The following is a 24,248-nucleotide window of genomic DNA, read 5'->3' as shown; positions in this document are numbered from 1 at the left end:
GTAGAAGACAGTTATGCTACAAATATATATTTCATGCTTGAAGTCTACTTATTTCCATTGATATAAACTAATTTTTAAAAGATTCTGTTGAAGAATAATTTGATCATTTTATTCTTTTCCTATAGGAATAAATATTACTGCACTAAAGAGCCAGTGTGATGCTGCTTCACAGACTTCTTCTGGTCACCATTTAGAAACCCATGATTTAAGGATTCTGGTTAGTTCTGGGAGGCAGAAGTCATTGGCTAATAACCCTTCAGCTTCCTTAATAAATGTGCTGGGACATAAAGAACTACCTTCTGTGAAAACTTCAGTCACCACGTTAATTTCTGAGCCTTGGATCCAAAAGAGTTTCTACAGGTCATCTAATGCTTCAGATAAAGGTAGTGATGCACAGAAAACATTATTTTCTTCTTCCCCTGCCTACTCCTCTGAATCTGAATGCTCAAGTCCAAGTCCTGTTATTTTCTTGGATGAAGAGGGTTATCAGAAAAGTTTAAAAGCAAAACTTGAGTTACCTAAAATTCCTGTGATGAAAGATGATATAGAGGATTCAGACTCAGAAGTAAGTGAATTTTTTGATAGTTTTGATCAGTTTGATGAACTAGAACAAACTTTAGAGGCTTCTTGTCCATTTCCAAAAGATTCTGTCCTAGGGAAGCCATCGCAAAAGAAAGGACACAAGCATGAAAAATCTTGCTCTGTAACCACTACTATGAATCCTCAAAAATTCAAGTTTGATCGTCCAGCTCTCCCAGCTAATGTTAGAAAGCCAACTCCTCGTAAACCAGAATCCCCTTATAGTAACCTGTGTGATGCCCCGGATTCACCTCGCCCAGTGAAGGCGTCAGGGGAAGACAGTGGTTTGTTTAGCCCTATTCGATCTTCTGCCTTTAGTCCTCTTGGAGGCTGTACTCCTGCTGAATGTTTTTGCCAAACAGATACTGGTGAAGATAAGATTCATGAAAATCATGATTCTCTTTATTACACCTATGAGGATTATGCAAATAGCATTTCATGTGAGGTATTGGGCTCAGTTCTTCATACCCAGCACACTCATGCAACCTCAAACATTCATAGTATTAAAAAGGGAGAAAATAAAACCATAGCTCTTAAGAATGGAAGCCTTGATCAAAAAAATAAATCTAAAAATACATCCTTGATGATTAAAGATAGTATTCAGAAATTTGCATCAGATCTTGTGGAAAAAAGTTTCGGCAGTGCATTTAAAGACTTACAGAAAGGAGTCTCTTCATGTACCAATGCATTGTGCCATTTAGCCATCAAATTGACATCGTCCATTTTTCAGATGGCATTTAATGAACTGAGAAGGCAGTGTGCATTTTCACTGAGAGAACGTGCCATTAGCAGTCTGGCTAATTTTTTGGTGAGCGAAGCTTTATCAAATGCTTTACAGGATTTACAGTATGTAAAGAAGCAGATATTCACAAACACAGTTGCTAGGTTTGCTGCAGATCTTGCCGAAGAGCTTGTTTTTGAAGGCATCATGGAAGTGTGTCAGTTTTCATATCCCCCAACACCCACGTCTCCACCGTGTTGGTCGTTGGACTGTGAAGACAGAGTAGTAAAGTCATATGCAAAAGACTTATCTGAGTCTGTAATACAGGAAGCGTTTATTGAGCTTTCACAAGTTGATGTGACATTCACAACCAAGGCAGCAGTTAGTGTTTCTACAGATAACCTAAAGTGTGCGAGCACAGAAAATTTAGTGCCATTGACACAGACCTCCACGTTTTCCCCTGCTTTTAACAATCAGACAGTTATGGCAACAAGACCCATGCAGGAATATAAAAAGGAATACACAGTACAGCAGGCCTTGTTTTGTACTTCTGGAGTTGTTACTTCTATACCAGTGCCCTTGGCGGGAAATGCCCTTCTCCCATATCATATTTCATCTAATACATATCAGGCAAAGTCTCTTCAGTCATCTGATGGTAATAATTTGAATGGTGATTCTATCCAGACACATGTTACCACAAAAAACAAAGAAGAGGAAGTAGCATGTCTCAGAAATATTTGTTTACCCTCAGACCACAATCCAGGTAGCCAGAAAGATTTTAAACCAACTAATGATGATATTGAAATGCAAAGCTCTTCAAAATTACCAAGTGATCCTGTGATTATTAGCAACTTTTCTACAGCAATGGTGCATACGATTGTAAATGAAACGCTGGAGTCAATGACATCATTCAAAGGCACAAACACAGTTGATGAACACACAGATTGTGTAACTACAGCAGTAAAGGGAAAACCCTTTGCTTTTCACTCTGACCAGGCAACACTGCAACTGAGCGAAGCTAGCAATAAGGACATGTTTGCTGATCAGTTATCTAAATCTATTCTTAAACATTCCATAGATAAAAGCAAATCAGTGCTTCCAAATGTAGATAAAAGTGCTGAACACAAGGAAGACTTGCCTATTCCCAGAGAAGAGTCACAGTTCCCCAAATTTCTTGATCCTCAAGATCACTTAACCCACTGTTTGCTTTCAGTAGGAAAGGATTGTGTTCCAGAATGTAAAGGTTCATCAGCTCACGGATTTTCTTTAGAGACACTACCACCTTGTCCAACAATTGTAGGTCAGAAACCTGATTTGAAGGAAGTTGCTAATAAGGACAAATCTGTGAAAAAGCATAATTTGAATAATACAGCACTTGAGCCCTTGTCTTTTGGGCAAGAACACCCTTTTCCTCATTCACATACTTTGTCCTCCACAGTGCTTACATGTGTAGATGGTTTGCATGTGGAAGATAAACAGAAAATTAGAGACGGAAATGTAATACCTGGCACTCCGCCATCCACTCCTCTAGTGCCATCCCAGGCTAGTTCTGAATGGGATATTAAGAAGTTAACCAAAAAGCTCAAGGGGGAATTAGCAAAAGAATTTGCACCTGCTACACCACCCTCTACACCTCACAACTCGTCTGTTGGTAGTTTGTCTGAAAATGAACAAAATACTATAGAAAAAGAAGAGTTCATGTTGAAACTCATGCGATCTCTTTCAGAAGAGGTTGAAAGTAGTGAAGACGAAGAGCACCCAGAAGTGGATGTAAAGTCTGAGCACCCAGGGAAAAAAGTTCAATTTGCAGAATCATTAGCTACCCACATCATTTCTCTCGCAACGGAAATGGCAGCTTCCCATTTAGATAATAAAGTCATTCAAGAACCCAGGGTTAAAAGCCCTTGCTTAAATGCACAAAGTCAAAGAAGTGTGTCACCTGCTGTTTTAAATTGCTCAGAGGAAAATTTACAAACGTTACGCAATTTTGCAGGTGATATGGCGGCAGAAGTCATTACAGAAGCTGAGAAAATAGCAAAAGTTAGAAGTTGTATGCCTTTCAGGCAAAGGAAGAATAGTTGTTACGTTGATGGTGGCCGAGATGATAGATCAGAAGAGAAGTTGGAAATGGAGGCTGTAGCATACCCACGAGAAGGAGATCCATTCATTCTTTCGTTACCACCAAATCCTTTTATGTCTGGTCTGACGTATAAGTATCCCAGCTGTGAAAGCGTGACAGACGAGTATGCGGGTCATATTATCCAAGTGCTAAAACAGGAAGGCGGCAATAGTGAGTTAATAATGGACCAGTATGCCAATAGACTTGCTTATCGATCTGTTAAATCAGGATTACAAGAAGCTGCCAAGACAACCAAAATGAAGTGCAGCTCAAAAATGTTTCCCCTGCAAAGCTCACAGGTGAAAACCAAGAACGAACTATTAATATTCCTAAATAAAGAACACCACCAAGAAGTAGATAAAGAACGACAAAGCAAAAGAAATGGAGGTTACCTTTGTAAAAATCAAACCTGTGAATGGACGCGGGATACATATAAAAATGAGTGCTCTGAACTGTATAATTTTTCAACCTCTTTAGCTCACAGCATAACAAGAGATGTCAAAAAAGAGCTGACAACGTCTACGGTTGGCTTGCCAAAATCCTTAACAGATTCTTGCCTTTATGAAAAGTCTGGATGTGATGAAGATACCAAGTCTCACATTGAGCCAGAATTTCTTCAGTCTCTTCAGCCTCCCTCACAAAATCACAGATTTTATCACAGTACAGGCAACTTAAATGGATATAGTCAAGGAGAGAATGTTGTTCAAGCTATAGAGCAGTATGCTAAAAAAGTAGTGGATGACACTTTAGAGCTCAGTTTAGGATCCGCAGTTTTCCATGAGTCTGAGTCCACGAAAGCAGCTGATAGGGTCACTTATGCGGAAAAGTTGTCACCTCTCATAAGTCAAGCTTGCAGATACTGTGACCGTAAAGAATTGCACGATTGTACTGGGAATTCATCTCAGCACATTTCTAGACCGGATTCACTTGCTAGTAGTGGTAAGCCGGTTTCTGTTTCAAAACTTAGAGACATCTATCAGGAGTCTAGAATTTTTCACCTTGATGTCCCACAAATTCATGTTGGTCTCGATAAGAAGACAGTGCTTGCTGAGAAGATAGTTGCTGAAGCTATTGAAAAAGCAGAGAGAGAGCTGAGCAATACCAGCTTGGCGGCTGATAGCGGAATCGGACAAGATGGCATTAGCTTTGTTGAGAGCCTGACCACAGAAATAATGACATCGGCAATGACGAATGTTGGACGCGCGGTTAGCAGGTGAGTTTCAGATTTCCTTTGGGTCTTATGATAAAATGAAAAGTTACTCAGTCATATGTGTCTTAGGTCCTGTTCAGAACCCTAAGTTAACAAATCTTCCCTACTACATTTGCGTGGTGTTTCATATCCTGTATGTCACTCTCCATCTCTGTTGTCTCATTATCCCCCTGACCGCCCTTTGAGGGAAAGTGTTAATCACTTCCTGAACTACAAGAGGAGGCTTAGGGATAGTCACCTTGCCCCCCACCCCCCCCCCACCCCCCATTCACAGAGCTGTGAAGTAGGTAAAGCTGGATTGAAGAAAAGCCAGAGAGTTGTAGACCACAAATGCAGACTATCACTGTGATAGATAATGACTCCGAGATTTCATTTTTTTTTTTAAAGCAGTGTTTTCTTTCTCTCACAAAGGTAAGTTTTCATATAAAGAGGATAATTTAACGAAACTGCTACAAGGAAGAAAGCTTTAAAAAGCAGTAATTGGAAGTCTCTGAAGACTTCTGTTCCTGTTCTCACTTCTCCTGGTGGGTGCCTGTCTAAGGGGACAGTTCTCTTTCTGATGACCTCGCAGTGTTGTGTTTTTCAGTAGCTGTGCCTTGTGCTCAGTGATTCCAACACCATAGTGATTAAACTTTTCACTTTTAGCCTTTTTTTCCTCCCTGGAAAGCATCAGGACCAACTTATGTTCTTGGTTTGTAGGATTTTGTTAGGCCCACTGGACAGAGAAAGTTCCTAGAGTTGAGGTGGAATTTAATGGCGTCACATGAGTCTTCAGAATTTTTTTTTATTTTTGTATATTTTTAGTAGCTTTTGTCAGAGCCATGGCAAGGACTGCCTCTCTTCTTAGCCATCTTAAAATAGGGAGATGCACATATAGGGAATATAAGAAATAGTGAAAGAGGTTATAAGGGACAGGAGGGGAACCAAGTGGGAAAAATTAGAGAGGGAGACAAATCATGAGAGACTCCTAACTCTGGGGGAAAAAAAGGGTTATGGAAGTGGGGGTGGGCGGAGGGTTGGGGTAACCGGGTGACTGGCACTTAGGAGGGCACTTAATGGGATGAGCACTGAGTGTTACACTATGTGTTGCCAAATTGAACTTAAATAAAAACAAATACCCCTCCCCCAAAAAAGAGAAAAAAGGAAAAAAAAATAGGGAGATGCAGTTTGGCCAGGACCCTGGAATCCAGTTGTTCCGTGGCATCTTCTTGTGATGTTTCTGGTGAACGAAGGGAGGTCTCTATTTTCTGTAATCAGGCAGCTTCCTTTCTCCTAGAGTAGGGGTTAGCAAACTGACTCTCAGGCCAAATCTGGCCACTGCTTGTTTTCTTTTCTTTTTTTTTTTAAATTGTCTGTGAGCTAAGAATGGTTTTTACATTTCCTCCGTGGTTGATAAAACAATACTATTTTGTGACATGTGAAAATTAGATGAAATTCAAATTTTAATGTTCATAAATAAAGTTATACTGGAACACAGCTGGGCTCATTAATTTATGTATTGTCTGTGGCTGCTTCTGTGCTTTAATGCCAGAGTTGAATAGTTGGAGTAGTGAGATGGCCAACAATGGTTGGGTGTTTCCTGTTTGGTCCTTTACAGTAAAAATTGCAAGCCTTTGTCCTCGACCCACGTTTCCTTTGTTCATGACTACCTGTCAGTTCTTAATATGGTGATGTATAGTGAGTGGTTAATAAATACGTGAATGCATAAGGTAGTAGACTAGGCTTTTCTACAACTGAAGTAACCCTCCTCAAACAAGATTGACCTCAGGCTATTTTAACTGTTTCTCCCTGTGCCTCTCCCCAGGCTCTAGTAGGAAAAGAGACTCCACCCTAGATGAGAGGAAAATATTGATAGCTATCGATAGCTCAATATTTTTACTTTCCCTTCTGGCTCCCTTGGGTGAGTAAGTAGGCCCCTCGAGTTAATTCCTAGAAGCTAGTGCTGTCCTAGTCGAACTTTTTATCAAGGCCAGTAGAATATTACTTTGTATTTCTTTCCTCTTTTTTCTTCTTAATAATTGTATAGGGTTCTATAAGTGTTGATTATTAAAAGCTGACTCTAGTGTGTACAATGTACTGTTTCCCATTTTCTATTTCTGAAGTTAAAATGGTGTGCCTTTCAAACTTTAGAGGGATTCATTCAAGTGGATTATTTTTAAAGGTGTCATTTGGTGTCCCTTTTCTTGTAAATGTTTGATTCATGAAAATAACCATAAATATTTCACAAAGCTGTAAATGTACAGAAGGGTGGTATGTGGGTGGTATGTGAGTGTCGAATGGGGAATTACATGGTAGTGCATTTTTAGCAGAGCAAACATCTAAACTATATTGTGAGCCATTATTTCTGGGCCAGAATAACCCAGTAGTCATTAAAACTCTTCTCTGGACTTCATTTAGTGGGTCATTTCAGCCAAAAAAACCATTAGATTGCAGCGCATTCCAGAAAAATGTAAAAAATTAAAAAAAGAATAAAGTAGAGGTCTGTTACGGCTCAAAACTATAACGTGCCTGTCCAATGTAATTCCAGTTGCTGTATCTTAAATATAAAATGAGGATAGCCCCAGAGGGGAGTGGGGCAGTTCAGGATTTATTCTGGGTACTGGGGATACAAAAATAAGCAAAACCAGTAAAAAATATGTGTTCTCTAGAACTTACATTACAGTGGAATAAGACAAGTAAAACAGCGAAGTGTATCACACAATGGTAAGTGTTTTGGAGGAAAACTGAAGCAAGGAAGGGAATGGGGGCGAGGGTGGTGGTGGTGGGTGGTGCGGCAGGTGGGCACGGGTTGCAGTTTTGAACAGGCAGAGGGGGAAGCAACACTGATAAACATTTGAGCAAAGAGCCAAAGGTGAAGGGAGAATAAGTCGCACTGGAATTGGGGCAGAGGGTTCCAGGCAAAGGGGTAGGATTGTGCATGTTGGGGAAGCAGCACAGAGGCAGACGTGCCTGAAGTCAGTGGGCTGGGAGACTAATAGATGGGAAGAGATGGAGACCAGGAGAGGCTGTCATACCAGCGAGTGTATTATAAGGATTTGGACTCTCATTCTGATTGGTGAGGAGCTGTTAGAAGATTTTGATCAGAAGACTAACATTTTTCCTCTTCATCTTTAAAAATATCATTTTAAACTGCTGTGTTGAGAATAAAATATAGAGGGGGCAATTGCAGTAATTGAGCAGTGGCCTTTCTCGTGAGATGGAATAAAAATATAAATGTCTTTTCATTGAAAAAAATAATGAGAACTGTTATGATCCGTGCTCAGAATCTTCAAGAGATTTGGCTAGTTTGACTCGAGGCTTGATTGACAGTACTAGAATTCCTCAAACTACATTTTTGTTGTTGTTGTTGTTCTTCAAGCCAGAAAGAGTTTCCTCTCAGTACAAAGAAAAGTACTGTCTTAAAAAGTAGGTGATCAATGTAGGAACGTGCGCTCCTCTGCAGTGGTGCCAGTTGAAAGTATGAATTGCTTGAAAGAGAATTCAGATCAACAGAGCATTTGGGATGGATCCATAATAGATATAGCTCATTTAATTTTGAAAGTATTTTGCTCTCCTGCAGAGTCTCTTTATTAGCAGACACAAAGGGTTGAATGGGCCACTGGTGTGGCTGTGAGGATCGATTCTTGTTTTTGTCATCTTTTTCATCAAATTGATAGCTTCGGAACTCAGAATCTGAATATTTCGGATTGAAAATTTTTTTCCCTTCTCCCCCATTCCTTCCTTCCTTCCTTCCTTCCTTTTTTTCAGTCCAAAAGAAATAGAAGACTTACAGTCAACTGAGTCTTTCGGCAGCCAGCAGATGAATCTCAGTATTGGTGATGACAGCACGGGTAGCTGGTCTAATTTAAGTTTTGAAGATGAACACCAGGATGAAAGTAGCAGTTTTCATCATCTAAGTGAAAGGTAACTAAATTTATGCATGTGATTGCATAGTTTAGGTCCTCAGACCTCAGAATTATATTTACACGGGGTGTTTAAAAATTAGAAATTTGCCATTATTTTCAGAATGTGTTTTATGGTCTATAATGTAGTTCTAATAGTTTTTTTTTTTTTTTTTTAGTTCTAATAGTTTTTGACATTTATTAGATACCATGATTAGCTAAGCTAATTTTCTATGGCTGTGACAATAGCTGATGTGAAAAATACTGCATTCATTTGATTTTATACCCTTAGGATTTTCCTGGACTTTCGTGATTTTTGAGGAAAAAATGTATTTCTCATTTCAAAAAATTTTTTTCTTTAGAAGCTGAAAAAAAAGTTATCTGTAAAAGTTATCTAAATGACCCTGTAATATTCTCGTTATTAGTGAAAGTAATATCTTTCTTGGGAGGATTCCTCATTTACCCTGCTATCCAGGAACAAAATGGCCGGGAGCATTTATACTTGGAAATACATAAACTTCTTGTAAAAATACGGTATTGTACAGTGGAAGGCATTTCCCTGGTATATAACTTGTCTTAGTTAATTTTGTTCATAGTAACAGTCTTTAGCATATTTTATTAATTATGATACATTTGTTTCTTACATTCGTGACTCTCTAAAGGCATTCCTGACTAAACTATAAAATGCCATAAATTTTTTATCTGCATTAATTGATAATTGGAATTAATAAATGCCATCCAGGGCTGAGTCTAGGGAGAGGGAAAGGTCCTAGTTTTCGGCCTGTGAGAAGGACCCTGTGAGGCTTCAGTTGAACAAAAACCCTTGGAATTGACTTAAAAAGAGGAGGAAGTGAGAAGACTGTGGGAGGAGGGGAGGAAGGGAAGGAAATGACTTCTCACCTGCTAAAACACATCATCTCAGAGCATTTTGTTTGATGCTTGGATTAACCAGTAAGTATTAATATTTGTATAAAACATCTGTTTTGTCATAGTTTCTTAAAATGCTATGTAAACCACCAATACATCTTAAAATCTGGGTCAGGGACGCCTGGGTGGCTCAGTGGTTGAGCGCCTGTCTTTAGCTCAGGGCATGATCCTGGGGTCCTGGGATCGAGTCCCGCATCCAGTTCCCCACAGTGAGCCTGCTTCTCCCTCAGCCTATGTCTCTGCCTCTCTCCCTGTGTCTCTCATGAATAAATAGATGAAATCTTAAAAAAAAAAATCTGAGTCTAAGAAGGCAGTCTTTAAAACTGGTAGTGGGAAGTAGGGGGTCATATCCCAAACATTATTTGGCCCTTTCCATAACTCTACCTGGAATAGAATGTTAAGACTTAAATTCTCCTCTCATCTTGGAGAAACATAGGCTTCTAGGATTTCAGTGAGGGTCGACATTGCTGCGTAGAAAATCCTAGTGTTGCAATGGTGAACTAGGGTTAGTGGCCCATGGCATCAAGGGCCTCTGTAGCCAGCTGAACAGCTTTGTGCAGAATGTTGTCTGGTTAGATGGCTCTGTCCTTGGTTCTGTCCTTCTTAGCATTTTATTAGTGATAGAAAATAAGGAATCCTGCCCATTGCCATCAGTGGTTTTGCTTTCCTGTGGGTTCAGTTACCCATGGTCAGTCGAGGTCCAGAAGCAGATGATCCTCCTGACATGTTGTCAGAAGGCCACTTATTGTCTAACACTATTGTCATTGTGCCTGTGTCATTCACCACACATCATCTCATCTCATCTCAGATGATTATCATCTCACATCATCACAAGGCTGGTGAGTACACGCAGTAAGGTGTTTTGAGAGAGACCACATTCACGTAATTTTTATTGTAGTATACTGTTAAAATTAATCTTTTTAGTTTTTGTTGTTAACCTCTTACTGTGCCTAACTTATGAATTAAACTTCATCATAGGGCAGCCCGGTGGCTCAGCGGTTTAGCGCCGCCTTCAGCCCAGGGCCAGATCCTGGAGACCGAGGATCGAGTCCCGCATCGGGCTCCCTGCATGGAGCCTGCTTCTGCCTGTGCCTCTCTCCCTCTCTCCCTGTGGATCTATCATGATTAAATAAATAAAATCTTTAAAATAAATAATAAATAAATAAATAAACAAACTTCATCATAGGTATGTATGTAAAGAAAACATAGTATGTGTAGGGTTTAGTACTGTACTATCCATGGTTTCATGGATAGCCACTGCAAGCCTTGGAACACATTCTCTGCAGATAAGGGAATACTGTGCTCATTACTTGTGAATGACTTAAAATAAAGATGAAAAGATCATCTCATTAACCAGAACCAAGTTTCAAAAAGACTGAATCAGGCTGAGACTCAAAGAATTATGTTTAACATGGTAAATGCATTGGGTTCAGAAAATTAACTGAATTCAGTTAATTGTCTGAAAAACACCTGTAGTTTACAGTCTTAATAATAACAGTTATGCTATGTGGCTGTCGAGATTCAAGCATAAAGAAAAAGTAGGGCTCATCCTGGGTTGGTAGTGTGATTGCTGAACATACAACTTCTAGTGCCTCACCTTCCAGAGATTAAGATTCAGTAGGTCATTGGAGGTCCCAAGAATCTCAGATGATTTTACTGCGGGTGCTTCAGAGGCCACACTTAAGATACATGGCCGCACATGTTTTGTCTTTGATGACATCTGTAGGAACTGTAATTTTCTGGTACAGAGATCAGATAGGAGATAAAAGACTTCAGTGTTTTAGACACTCCATGAGCTTTTTTACTCCCAAGTAGGAAGGTTAGTAGAGGGCAACAGTTAAAGAAAGAATAATTTCAGAGTTTCATAGGTGCTTATGAGGAATGTGTAGTTATTTGATCTGAAAGAGGCTTGGTTGGTGTATGTGGGTCTCTTAAGTACTGCAAACTGGCTGTGAATTTCTTAGAAGTTATGTAGTGGGTTAGGTAAGAGATGGGACTGGGCTTGCGGAATTCTTGAGATAGTATTTATGAGGTATGTCCAAATCGACAGTTTTCATGTGGCTGAAAACCACAATAAAGAATCTGAGCCTCCAATTATCATATGGTTTCACTCATATGCAGAACATAAGAAAAATAGTGAAAGGGACCATTAAGGAAAAGGAGGGAAACTGAGTGGGGAACAATTAGAGAGGAAGACAAACCATGAGAGACTCCTAACTCTGGGAAACAGACAAAGGGTTGCCGAAGGGGAGGAGGGTGGGAGGATGGGGTGACTGAGTGACTGGCACTGAGGAGGGCAGGCCCTTGATGGGATGAGCACTGGGTGTTATACTGTAGGTTGGCAAATTGAATTTAAATTAAAAGAATCTTAACCTTTGACCCCCACTGGCTTGAGGTACATCCCTTCTAGACATAGGAAATATGAAAAGATGTGAAAGGAAAATACACAGATAGGAATAGATAGGAAATAGGAAAAGATTTAAAAGAAAATGATGGATGCAGGGCAGTGTTTAAGAATGAAATATCACTGTTAAGTGAAGATATTCAGTTGTTTTATGTCAGATTAATGGAAGATGATTGTATCTCCTAGGTTGCTCGGGACAGGCCAGGTTTGCTTCTGTTGCTTTGGTGTAGTTATTAATGGTGACTTCTTTCATTTCCCAAAGTGTCCTGCTTAGATGAAGAATTATACAGTCCCCCTAGTTAGGTGGCATTTCATAGATAACTGACTTTAAATCGGACCCACTTTGAGGGGTAGGAGGGGTGGGGGAATGAGGTTAAATAGAGGGAGTTTGAATTTTTAGTCTTCACATTTTTTTTTGGCGTTATTTCTTTTCATGTTCACCTAAACTTTAGGGGATGGATTTTGATGATTAATTAAAAGGAGGAATCATTATTGTTGTCAAGAGTATGGGTAAGGATTTTAATTTTGTAATATTTTCCTTTGTGTAGAAAATCATTCCTATATTAGAGGTAATGCAATGTTTGAGATCTTCAGTTTTCCCTTTCTCTTTCGCTCACCTCTGCCTCTCCATTCTATATTTCCATGTTTTTCCGTCTTTGGTTTGTCTGACGACAGACCACATAGGCAAAACTCTGGTTGCTTTCAGGGTTTTATGATGGAATTATATTTGTCTGAGCATAGGTTGGAAAGAAACTACTCAGTTTTAACTTCAGTTTTCTAATACAGTATGGTTTGTGACCGTTTGATGGTGTCAGAGTAAATACAGATACGCAAATTATTGAAATTGCTTGTAAACTCTTTAGAACTTTTAAATAATCATCCCTTTTTTGGTAACTGTGTCAACATTTACTGATGCACAGAAGATGATTTTGTGTTAATTCACTTTTTAAAACCAAAATTTTGGTTTTGTGTACATACTAATTTTTGTAATTGCCTAGCCTAATGTGGGGAAACGTAAGCTGCTTATCACTGCGAACTAATGTGCTTACTAATTATTTTAATGATTAGAATTTTAAATTGCATGTTTAGGTTTTAATCTGAAAAATTAAATTTAGTATTGTTTCTGAACACAGTCGCTTATTGTTTCTTATTGCTTTGCTGCAATGTTAGGATATCGTTTGCTTTCCTCTTTTGATTAGATAGTTTAAGGTGTCTGTGTGGCATTAGTGACTGGCCCACCAGACAGGTGTATTGCTCGATTAAGCCTTGATTACTCAAAAGTCTGATGAAAATGGATGTTATTTGCCACCTACTGAATTATACATAATGTATGAAATGAAGGTAATTGACATAATAAGGGTATTTTGAAATCAGAAAAAAAAAATAAATCAGAAAACATCTTTTCTCCAAGTAGTTAGAAAAGGTCTATTTGGGATTATGTTTGGTGCCTGTTATTTCAGTACCGCCCCCTAAATCCATCTGTCTAAAGAGTGGAGAGAATGTTAACGGTAACCTGTGATTTTTTTAAAATTTTACCCAAACTGAAGAGTTTTGGCTTCTTACAAATTATAGCCCAAGATTTGCCTAAACATGAATTTAATCATGAAACTTCTTGAGGCATTCATCCACTGTCCTAAAAGTGATTCTGTTGTGTCCATATGTGAAATAAATAGAAATTTAGACTATTTTTCCTGATGTGTGGAGGCCAAATAAGAAAACTCCCAAACGCCCGAATCCGTCCAGTAGCTGTGATGGTTTCTGCCTCCACGGATGCCCCCCTCCCCGGGGGCAGCTCCCGCCCGAACCTCCCACTTACCGCTGACAGAAGCTGTTCCAAGGAAAACCAAGGTCGTCTTTACTATTCATTTTCTGGTTCAGCTCTGTTCTTTTCTTCTTCTGGCAGTAATGGTAACAGCAGTAGCTGGAGCAGTCTTGGTTTAGAAGGAGATTTGTATGAGGACAATTTATCCTTTCCAACATCAGACAGGTTGGTCCGGTCCAGAAACTTACAAAACTGATGAGTCTTTCACACTAATGCATGATGTCATACTCTGAAAAGAACGTGGGTTACAGTGCCAGTATGTATCAACCTGCTTTCCTCCTGTGTTTGGACGTGATCCTGCTTGATAATTTACATCTAATGACAAAATTCAATTACGCTAAGATACAACTGACCTCTAATTGCGAAATGTGTTACATCTATGCATGTAGTGCTCCGCCTGCTATTTTTCATCCTACCAATTACTATTTCTTTAAAAAGAGCTTGCTTCCTACAGGATTTCTGGTTTTTGTTGTTGTTTTATTTGTTTTTGTATGTAATTTTACTTCATATTTAAGGAAAGCATAGGAAAAAAAAATTTACTCTGTTAAAAATATGTACATGACATCAGCAGAGGCATTAATAAATATTCATGGCATTCTATGATAATTCAAATGCTGTGTTATCCAGAACCAAATTAGTAGACTATTTTAGCTTTAAATTATTTGAAATCAAATTTGATCATGAAATTACTTGGTGTTCTGTATCACGGTAAGGTAGGCCTTCTTGGTTACTGATGACCTACCTGTCTAGGCATCGTTTACAATTCAGATTTTAACGTGAAATGGTGTGAGAAGCAAAGCTTCCTTTTAAATTGTCATTTCTTACCTTTTTAAATGTCATATATCATATCGTAACATTCATTCTTTTCCATGTTTTAAGAATTGGTTTTAGTACCATTATTAATTAAAGCTTTTTTTTTTTTTTAACTGCTTCTGCTCTTTTATTTGAAAAGTGATGAGCCAGATGATAAAGATGAAGATCCTGAGGATGATGGAGAAGGTAATTGACTGTTTCTCAAAGTGTTTGCATGTTTTTTTGTATAAGGTTTCCTAGAAGAGTCTTCACTTTGTGCGTTTTCATCCATGGGCCTCCAGGTTATTACAAATTAGGGTATTTGCAAATCACAACAGTCCTGAACTAATGTATCTGGCGACAGGTCCTTTGTTGAACCATTTGTACCATTTGATTGCTAAACTAATGAAGTGTACCCATTGGTGTGAAAACTGAATTACTTAAAAAGAATTATTCAGTTATTTGAGAGGGAAATTTATGATAATATCTCTCTGTGTAATTATCTTTTTTAAAACATAAAACCCTTACATTATAATATATAATTTATTAAAATTATGGCATATGCTCTAGTTTTATACTTCCAAACTAGTAACTTCTTAAATTAGTGTTTAGAGTTCTGGACCATGATTTGTAATCCTTAATTCCAATATTAGAGTATCTGAGTGAATGTGGAAACTTTCCATATTGAAGCTGAATTTTCATTTAGCTGGTTTATTTAAATGGCTTATTTTTTTAAATTATGAAAATAACAATAATGTCTTCTATAGAGCAGCACCTAAAAATATTTATAGTGTTTGAGATATTTGTTTTTGAGCTAGTGCTTTTTTTCATCATTTCCTTAGAAGTAGGGCAAACTGAGAAAAATGCCTAAATGAAATCTTGAAATGTACTTTATTAACACCTGAGTATCCAGTTTTATCTCTAGTTATGCCTTTCTTATTTAGGGAAGTCATGTACCCATTTTTGAGCTAAAATCCTCAGACTTGAGGTGATTATTTTTTAGTCCCAGTGCTTCTGCTAAGTTAGACATTCTGTTTTTAAGTAAACATTCTTCATATAGGGCTTCTAGAAGTAAGTTTTTGTCATTGGATATGACGTAGGAGTAGGTCAATATTTTTAGAGATACAGATAGGCTAGGTAATATTTGCTTTATTTTGCTGACTTAAAAATATGTTGACTTTGTCTAAGAAAGCTGTGTCATGTCTGGTATCATGATATCATGGTGTACCAGACCCATGTTTGGTTAAGAGTCATTGAGGGGAGAGAAGGGAAAAGGCAGTACTTTTTTTTATCTTAAGAGAATGACATGGATCCGTTGTCTAAGTGAAAACATTAGGGACCAACACAAATCCTAAAAACGATTAGTAGTAGTCTAGAATGCCCTGCAAACTTTAAAAAAGAATCAGGGACGGTCACCAACAAATTTCCACGACTGGCACAAACTGACGTGACGTCTGCCAGCATGCCCACTGTTCACCTCAGTGTGGGAAGGCACTTACTTGTGTGAGCTCTGCTTTTGGCTCAGCCCTCTTTAAGCAGGAGTGATGATATGGGTCTACAGGTCATTAGTTTTATAGCCAACAGCGATTCATCCTTCTTTATGTTGAGAACATAATTTTCATAAAAAAGAGAAACTTGTAATAGCTTATTTACAAAGAGGTGTGCCAGAAAATTCCCTGGTCTGCCTTTTGGGATGTAAGTGGCTGCATGTGACATTTCCCCTCCGTCCTTTGCCTAAAAAATGAAGTGGTTGAGAGCATGGAGCAAGACTGTTATGTTCATGTCCTGGCTCAACCACTGCCCCATTGTAAGACTCCGGATCTCTCTCTGCCTCACATTCCTCACCTGTAAGATGGAGATGGTAATTCTCACTTCATAAGATAGGTGTGAGGGTTCCAGGAGTTTGTATATAGGAAGAACTAGAACACTACCTAGGATGTAATATGCCCTGTACAAGTGTGTGTTGCTTCTGTTACTTTTCTTAATTCAAGAAGCTTTCTTAAAGTCCATTTAATATATTTCTTTATATGAGATTTCTATTTGAGATTTCTATTTTGATGGTTTATAGTTTTGTTTTAGCTTTATAGTTTTGTTTGCTCTTTCTTTACCTGTGCATTGTATTTTGACACAAATCTATGGCATTTATAGTACTTGAATTCAATGCCTCAAAATAAGTTTTGTATTTGTGCTCTCAGTAGATAGATGATCAGTGTTATTCCTTTGTTGTAGCTTTATTTTGCCCTTTGAAATAAATGTTTTGGTTGATGTTAAGCTGAGGATGAGGGAAGACAGATTTTTTTTTTTCCTAGCGTTCATTGGAATCTTAAGAAATGGAAAATATTTCTCTACCCATGGGAACCAGAGTATTGAGAGTTGAGTTGAGTTGATGAGTTTCACTTTATGTCGTTCAAATGCAAATACTAGGTTTGGGGCCAGACAGAAAGATTCTGCTCATTACCAATATCGACATGGAGCCTTGCACAGTGGATCCCCAGCTAAGGATTATTCTTCAGTGGCTCGTGGCTTCTGAGGCTGAAGTGACAGAACTTTATCTTCATGACTCTGCAAAGAAGGAGTTCATACAAGTAAGCACCTGCTGTGCAGGGTGGTTGTAAGGCCATGCTTAACCATCTTCGGTGTTCTGTATCCCATGGGTGACCTAGCCAGACGCCCCTTGATTGCACAGTGGGTCCGTGCTTGTGTGCTAGAGTCGCATAGTGGGTCTGGATGTTAGCCCTGCCCCTCTGGTAGTGTAACCTTGGGCACGCTCGAGGTTTCCTTATCTGCACTATGAAAATGAGAGGTTACCTTACAGAGGTTTATGAGGATTAAACACAATACTGTAAAAAAAAAAATATGCTTGCTCTAGCGCCTGAGACATCCTAAGCACTCAGAGTCAGGTGCCATTAATAACCATGTATTCATATGAAAAGATTGAGTTATTCTTTGTTTTAAATTGATTCATAATTATGCCTGGCAATTAGTATGTCTCCTACTCTGTTAATCCAGTTGTATTAGTGGGAGAAGCTAGCATGCTTCAAAAAGCCAGTGAAGGTTTAAACATAAGGGGCCATGGGGTTCTTAATAATGCAATGTTCGGATTCAGTACACTAATTGGGTATTTTTATCGAGAACTTAACTGTGTGCCAAGCATGTTGTTAGTCAAGATTTTTATTTTATATAGTCTTAAGGTTTTTGTCCCAGAATCTTCCTTATCAGAATTTTGATTTAATCTTCTTATAGGGTATAAAATAGTTCAATGAATAACCAGTGCAAATTGATCTATAACAAAAAGGGAGCAGTCCAGTTACTCTTGATTCCTGGTTCAGAATTTACAAAGATATAAAGAAGTGTGTGAAAGAGATACTCAGTAAAAATGACCTTTTGTTGGTATTTTATTGTTTGTTTTTTCTTGGACTTTTGGGTTTTTCTAGGTTAGGTTTCTGGTTTGGGGCAGAAGGAGAAGATAAGACAAAGCGATCCTCAGGAAATAAATTGTCAAGAAGGAGTAGATAGGAAAGGTGTGAGAACCCACTAGAGGGAAGCAGATATTTTCAAGTCATTTAGTCTTAAATAAAGTGAGGGCTAAGGAAGACCATGGGCAGAGCTGAGCGTGAGCATGATGGTGCTAGGCGCTCATCCCCAAGTAACCTAGGGAGGACATTCTGAAAATTCCTCAAGAAGTTAAACCTGGCATTATCATATAACCCAGCAATACCCAAGAGGAATGAAAATGTATGTCCATTATTCCTACCACGCCAGAAAGGGAAACATCCTAGAACGGATAAATAAAATGTAGTATATCTATGCAATGGAATATTATCTGTCCAAAAGGAAGGAAGCGCATACATGCTACACCATGGAGGAACCTTCAAGTCACATTAAGTGAAAGAAACTGGTCACCAGAGACCATATCATATATTTTATGATTACATTTATACGAAATGGCCTAAATGGGCACATCTGTAGAGACTGAAGTAGATTAGCATTTGCCTAGAGTTCTGTTTGGGAGACATGGGGAGTGTTCACTAATGGGTAGAGCTTCCTTTTGGTGCGACAAATGTGTTCTAACAGTAATTGTGGTGATGGTTGCACCCAACTTGGTGACTATACTAAAAACCATGGACTAAGTATACTTTAAATGGATGAATTATATGGTCTGTGAACTATATCACTATAAGGCTGTATTTAACAAGGCTAAGCATATTTACATTACAAAATTAAAGTAGTTTTTACAGAACTAAATAGAACAAAATGAGTGAAGACATATTCTGATACTGGTGACGATGTATTTATTTAAACCTGTATTTAAATTTACTTTTTTTTTTCCAAAAAAAAATGAAGTATTATTGAAGCATAACATTACATTAGTTTCAGGTGTACAGCATGATTCAATATTTGTCTATATTGTGAAATGATCACCACAATATTTATATACTTTTTTTGGTTGTTTTTTTTTGTTGAAACATTAACATTTCTTAACTTAGAAAGCCATGTTTCCACTGAGGCCAGAGTGTGTATTCCAGAAAAAAGCCACACTACATGTTGTGGAAGGAAAATCCACATCCTTCTACTAAGATTGACATCTTTATTATTTTGTGTTCCTAATTAAGGGTGTGGCAGATGTATTTAGTTAGGTCGAGAATTTCGTGTAGAGATGGCGACTCTACTCCCACACAGACTATCTGGTGGGTGAGGTTGGTGGAGTTCTGTCTCCCAACAGCCCCAAAGTGTCATTCCCTGGAGGAGATGTATTTGTCAAGGGCAGGAAGGAAACATGTTTAGTTTGTGTAGAGGGGTGGTAATTTAGGAGAGGAGGCCTTGCTATAAAACTGGGAAATAATATTTTACTGCAGACAGCAAGAATCTCATAGTTATCTGATACTAAAAATAAAAATGGAAACTTTGTTGTTATGAGATTGTCTTTGGCTAACATTGGACATGCCTTTCTTTCTTACCAGCTCTCAAAACGATTACAAGAAAAGGGATGGAAGGTGGGGGACGTCGTGCAGGCTGTGCTGCAGTACTATGAAGTGCAGGAGGAGAGGCACAAGTCACTGTTTGATTGGCTCTTGGAAGACGCATAGAACAAACTTCCAGCCAGTACATTTTATCGTTTTGAGAGAGGAAGAAACAGATCAAGATGCATAGGGTAAACTTTGAATATTAACATTTACAGTGAACTGGGAGGGAAGTAAATCAAGCTTTTTAAGCGCATTCAGTCATCCCACGTTGTATATAGTTCATACTTTTGTAATTTCTGTCAAAGACTATCTTCATTATGCTTCTGTGCACATGCGTAGTGTGTTAAGACCCTCAGAACGTTGATTTGAAGGAAAGTCTGACCATGAGGTTTTCAGGGACATGACAGCAGTCTTCTTGCATCTCAATAGTGCTGCTACAGACCACACTGAGGTGGCTGAGGACAGAGTCCAGGGACAAAGAGTTTTGCTCCTTCACAAACAAATGCTGTTCTATTGAGAACTAATCTGACAAAAGAGCTTTGAGGCTAATGGGTCCCCCCCCCCACAATAGAATTTCTGTTTTATTTTTAAAAGTCAATTTTATTTCCACAGCTCAGCTCTTGGTAGTTTTTTGAATCCCTTGCACTATTTAATTTCTTAGAAACATTGGTATTTTAGGTTCCGATAAATACCATAAATGATAGTTTCCCCATCCTTTCATCGAATGACATTATTTACTAATGTTGCCAATCCATCTGGCATGAAAATGAGTATGTGTTTGTGTGTGTGTGTGTGTATGTGGGTATGGGAGACTTTAACCTTGCCTAGTGGGTTTGTGCCCTTTTTTTTATTTTACTATTTTCTTGGTTAGAAACCCTCTGTTGACATTTAAAAGATGCTTTAAAATAAAATGTCTATAAAGGTTGTGCAGTAAGAATTTTTCTTTCTTTCTTTGGGCAACTTTGGGCCCCTAACTTATAAATGAAAATAAAGGTACAAAACTTGTTAAAATTTTAAAAATTAATGTTGATATGGAAATGCATCCAGAGAAGCCCAGTAATGATTTTCATGGTCAGATTTTTGAAAAAAAAAAAAAATCACAAAACTCTCTGCCTAGCAAGGATAAACCTTTTCCAGAAAAAGAAGGGACTCCCAGCACCTTCTCACTCCCATAACCCCCTCCCGCAATAAAATGGTATCTGCATTATTTTGTAAAGTCGTCTGACATGATTTTTCTGGGCTCCATGTTTTCTATTACTTTGTCTTCAGAAACTGCCACTTGACTTGAATAGAGGACCAAGATTGTGTCTTGGTTTTGTATGTGAGGATATGCATGTGTGAATTTTTGGTTCTTCCATTAGTGTTTTGTAATCTAGAATAAATCACTTTTCGTTGGGGGCTTTTGGTTTTGCTCCATTTCATATTCTTTTTTCCCAGAGCACTGACAGTTCTGGAAGCTGCACAAAGTGTAGAAGACATAGCACCCACCAAGGGGCAAGGAATAAGGGCACTTATATTAATTTGAATTAATAATTATGGTAGAGAAATGTATTTCATAATGAGAGAGTAAAATTCGCTTAAGAAAAATGCCCAAAGCTACTTAAATATTTTGAGGTTACTGTGTGAACTTTGATTTTTCTCAACTTAAAATAAAGAAATAGAGCAAGCTTTATAAATAAATTCACCTAAAGTTTCTTCAAGTATTTTTTACGGTGGAGAAATGCAGGAAATCTGTATAGCCGGAACTGTTTCTGTCTTTAGCTTCTCCAAACTTGAGATGCAGCAGCACTGGGCTGGGTTTATGAACGCTGGGAGCTGGGTTGTTAATCATAACAGGGATTAACTGATTATTAGATTAGATTGCATTTTTACACGTATATGACTATCAAGTTGTGTTGAGTAACTTCGATACACGTACGGGTTTGATTAACAGCAAATTGAGTTCTGCCTTTCTTTTAAACTTAAAGTGAAAATATATTCGTTTTGTAAAACTTCCTGTCCTTGGAAATGTTTATGTTTATATCTCTTATGGTAATAATAATTTTGAAGTAAGATTTTCCTCCTATCCTTGTTGTCTCTGCATTTGCTTGGAGCTGTGCTGGAGTCAGGGTTCCTTTACTTAGCCACCACGGAAGGACAGACCAGTCTATAGGTGTTAGCATGTGTGGTAAGAACCCTAATGGACCTCTACCCTTGTAGCAGTGTAGGGGTGTAGAGAACAATATTAAGTATTGGCAGATGTGAAAAGAAGTGTGAGCAAAGCTCCTTATATGGAGAGAAGTATCTTTTAATCAAGGACATTCTAAACTTACTCTTGTTAAAGGCACTTTGTGATTATTCCAAAGACATCTTATGTCTGTTCGGTTGCTCGGTCTTCAGAACAGCCCTTTTGTTGAGAGGACCACCCCGCCCTCCTCCCCCACCGTCTCATTTTATTACTAATCTACTTGACATATTTATATTGTAACATGGTAATCTTGCCATTCTGTGCATTTCGGCCCTCATGAAATTACCATGTCTTATTCAGAACTCTTAAAATTGTGATATGCATTGAGTTGAATTCTGTTTATCAACTTCAGAACCCTTGAAGGATCTGTGGAAAGAAAGTGAATGACATGAGGCCTCTGATAAGGGTTTTTTTTTTTTTTTTTTTTTAAGAACATTGTTTTTGACTGAAATGTAGCAATTCTTTCATAGCCTTCTTTTCCCAAGGCAAGTTTAAATTACATTTATATTTTGGATATTATTAATGTTGGTTTTGAAGATATTTCTTGATTTATACAAAATGAATGATTAAGTCATGGAGGAAAATTAAAATACCAATTGGGTTGGTTGATAGAATTTAATGGAGTAATAAGACCTTTGAGAGTATTCACTTAGTGAATACATGCGATAACATCTTTATACTTTGAAAAATGTTCCACTTACCCTTTCAGATATTTGATGTGAATTAATTCAACTCATAATACTTGCATTTTGCTTAAATAAGGGTTTTATGTTGCTGGTAGGAGAATTTAATTACTTATTAAATGTACCATGTATAAAGTGAAAGACCGTTTATCTACATGGCTTTGACATCAGTGCACATTTCCCAGAAGCAAAACTTAACCCCGACTGATCATCAGAATTCAGACTCGAGATATCTTCTTAGTTAATTATTTAGCTAATAGTATGCTTTCACAATTCACTGTCAGTTTCCCATCAGTATGTTGCTTTAAATTTTATATTTCTCAAAGGAAACTTCCCACAGTTAAAAAAAAATATATTAATGCATCCACACTCAGGGTATAGGGAAAATACTTTTCCATATAAAGCCCTGCCCACCTGTCACCAGCACAAGACAGTTAGAGCTTCAGTGGGAGTTAGGTGATTACCTTCAAGTGAAATGCATTTTTTTCCTCATTTTTAGCAAAAGACCCCACACGTGTTTACTCACTTACTGTATCCCTGCTCTGAAGATGGAGATGCAGTGTTGGTCACTCTTGTCACTTTATTTATTTATTTTTTTTGTTTTACCATCCATGTACATTCCTTTCACATGGGTAGAATTGTAGTTCTAGAAGTTCATTATTTTATTTTTGTTGTAATGTTTGAATACTATTTAATATCAGGTTTTAATATTGCTGGATTTGCTAACTTTGGTTACTTGTGCAGTGTTTAAAGTAATTCACATTCTTGTTTAATATATATATATATATATATATATATATATATATATATATAGCAAAAGCAGCTTTGGGTAATTGTAGCTGTTTGTGCAGAATTACTACATTAAGATCTCATATAACAGTAACTTTTTTTTAGCTTTTCTGTCCTTTAATATGTTCATTTACCAAAATACGAACTTCAGGATGCACTATAATTTTGTTTTTGCAGTGGCTCAAAATAAACATTTCAGAAATCACCTTTGTAATAATTTGCAATTAATTGTTCTTTTATCTTTTATGAATTGTTTGTCTGTGATCTTTCCTCTCCCAACTAAGAATTCTTCAATAAACGTAAGAGATGCCTGGCCTCAGTTTCCTTCTATACTATCTTGTTAACTGCTCTGTCCTGAACTAAACAACAAAGGCGTTAATTGAACTGCCATGATAGAAGACACATAATCTCCGTGCTTCTAAAATGGTTTCTGAGAACTGCAGAAGCTGGGTATTTTTAATCAGACCCTGGATTCTGGCTGTATATTCAGGCGCCTCTGAATGCTGACATAAGTGACTTGAAAGGCTGGCTGCCCAACCTATTCTGCATTTGAGTGCCAAGTGGAATATTATGGTTGCGTGTTCAGGAATTCTGGCCTGGATCCAGCACTCCTTCCGCAGGCGATAGGGAGCATACATACCCCCTGTCATGCCATGTAGCATCGGGCTTAAAAGTCAGATGTTGATTGTTGCTAATGGACCATGACTTGTCCTCAGTGGGTAAAGCCCAGAAATTAGGGACAGGGGCGCTATCGCTACTTGTCATGCAACCTCTCACCTAAAGCAGGTAAGATCAGTATCGTGCCTAGAAAAAAATCTGAATGATATACCAGCAATTCTTCCCTTCTCCATGGTTGCTCAAAGAGGGGAGGAAGGTTCTAGAAATTAGAGGCTTAACTTTATTGCTCCTGAACAAAAAGCAAATCATAGTTGTTAAGAGCACCATTTTTTAAGTGCGTAGACAAGAAAGAAGGGAGAGACAGCGCAGGTTTACCAAGAGCAGGTTCTATGAGATCTACATTTCCTTTTTCAATAGAATTGTCCCACTGGCGCATTAGGATCCCAGAGACCTGGTGCCTGTATCTTAACGAGGCATTTTGTATGGAGAAAGGAATGAACAGTTGTGGCTTC

At 38.0% G+C, this 24,248-nt stretch overlaps 1 protein-coding gene across 6 annotated transcripts in view; it reads left to right on the top strand.

Annotated features, from left to right (window-relative positions):
* AKAP11 (A-kinase anchoring protein 11) overlaps positions 1–23,437 on the top strand; it is a 48,760-nt gene extending 25,323 nt beyond the window's left edge. For 5 of the 6 annotated variants that reach the window (XM_055335791.1, XM_055335792.1, XM_055335793.1 and 2 more), the window contains 6 exons: positions 126–4,632; positions 8,377–8,532; positions 13,745–13,828; positions 14,616–14,662; positions 16,880–17,040; positions 19,417–23,437. In XM_055335791.1, the coding sequence (XP_055191766.1) occupies positions 126–4,632; positions 8,377–8,532; positions 13,745–13,828; positions 14,616–14,662; positions 16,880–17,040; positions 19,417–19,542 (5,081 nt within the window). In that variant the 3' untranslated portion in view covers positions 19,543–23,437. The remainder of the gene's footprint in view (positions 1–125; positions 4,633–8,376; positions 8,533–13,744; positions 13,829–14,615; positions 14,663–16,879; positions 17,041–19,416) is intronic. The other variant, XM_055335796.1, reaches the window with a different exon arrangement.
* The last annotated feature ends 811 nt before the right edge of the window (positions 23,438–24,248 follow it).

Source organism: Nyctereutes procyonoides, unplaced genomic scaffold, assembly GCF_905146905.1.
Source record: "Nyctereutes procyonoides isolate TBG_1078 unplaced genomic scaffold, NYPRO_anot_genome, whole genome shotgun sequence".
Classification (NCBI taxonomy): domain Eukaryota; kingdom Metazoa; phylum Chordata; class Mammalia; order Carnivora; family Canidae; genus Nyctereutes; species Nyctereutes procyonoides.
This window is presented reverse-complemented; position numbering and strand designations above follow the sequence as displayed.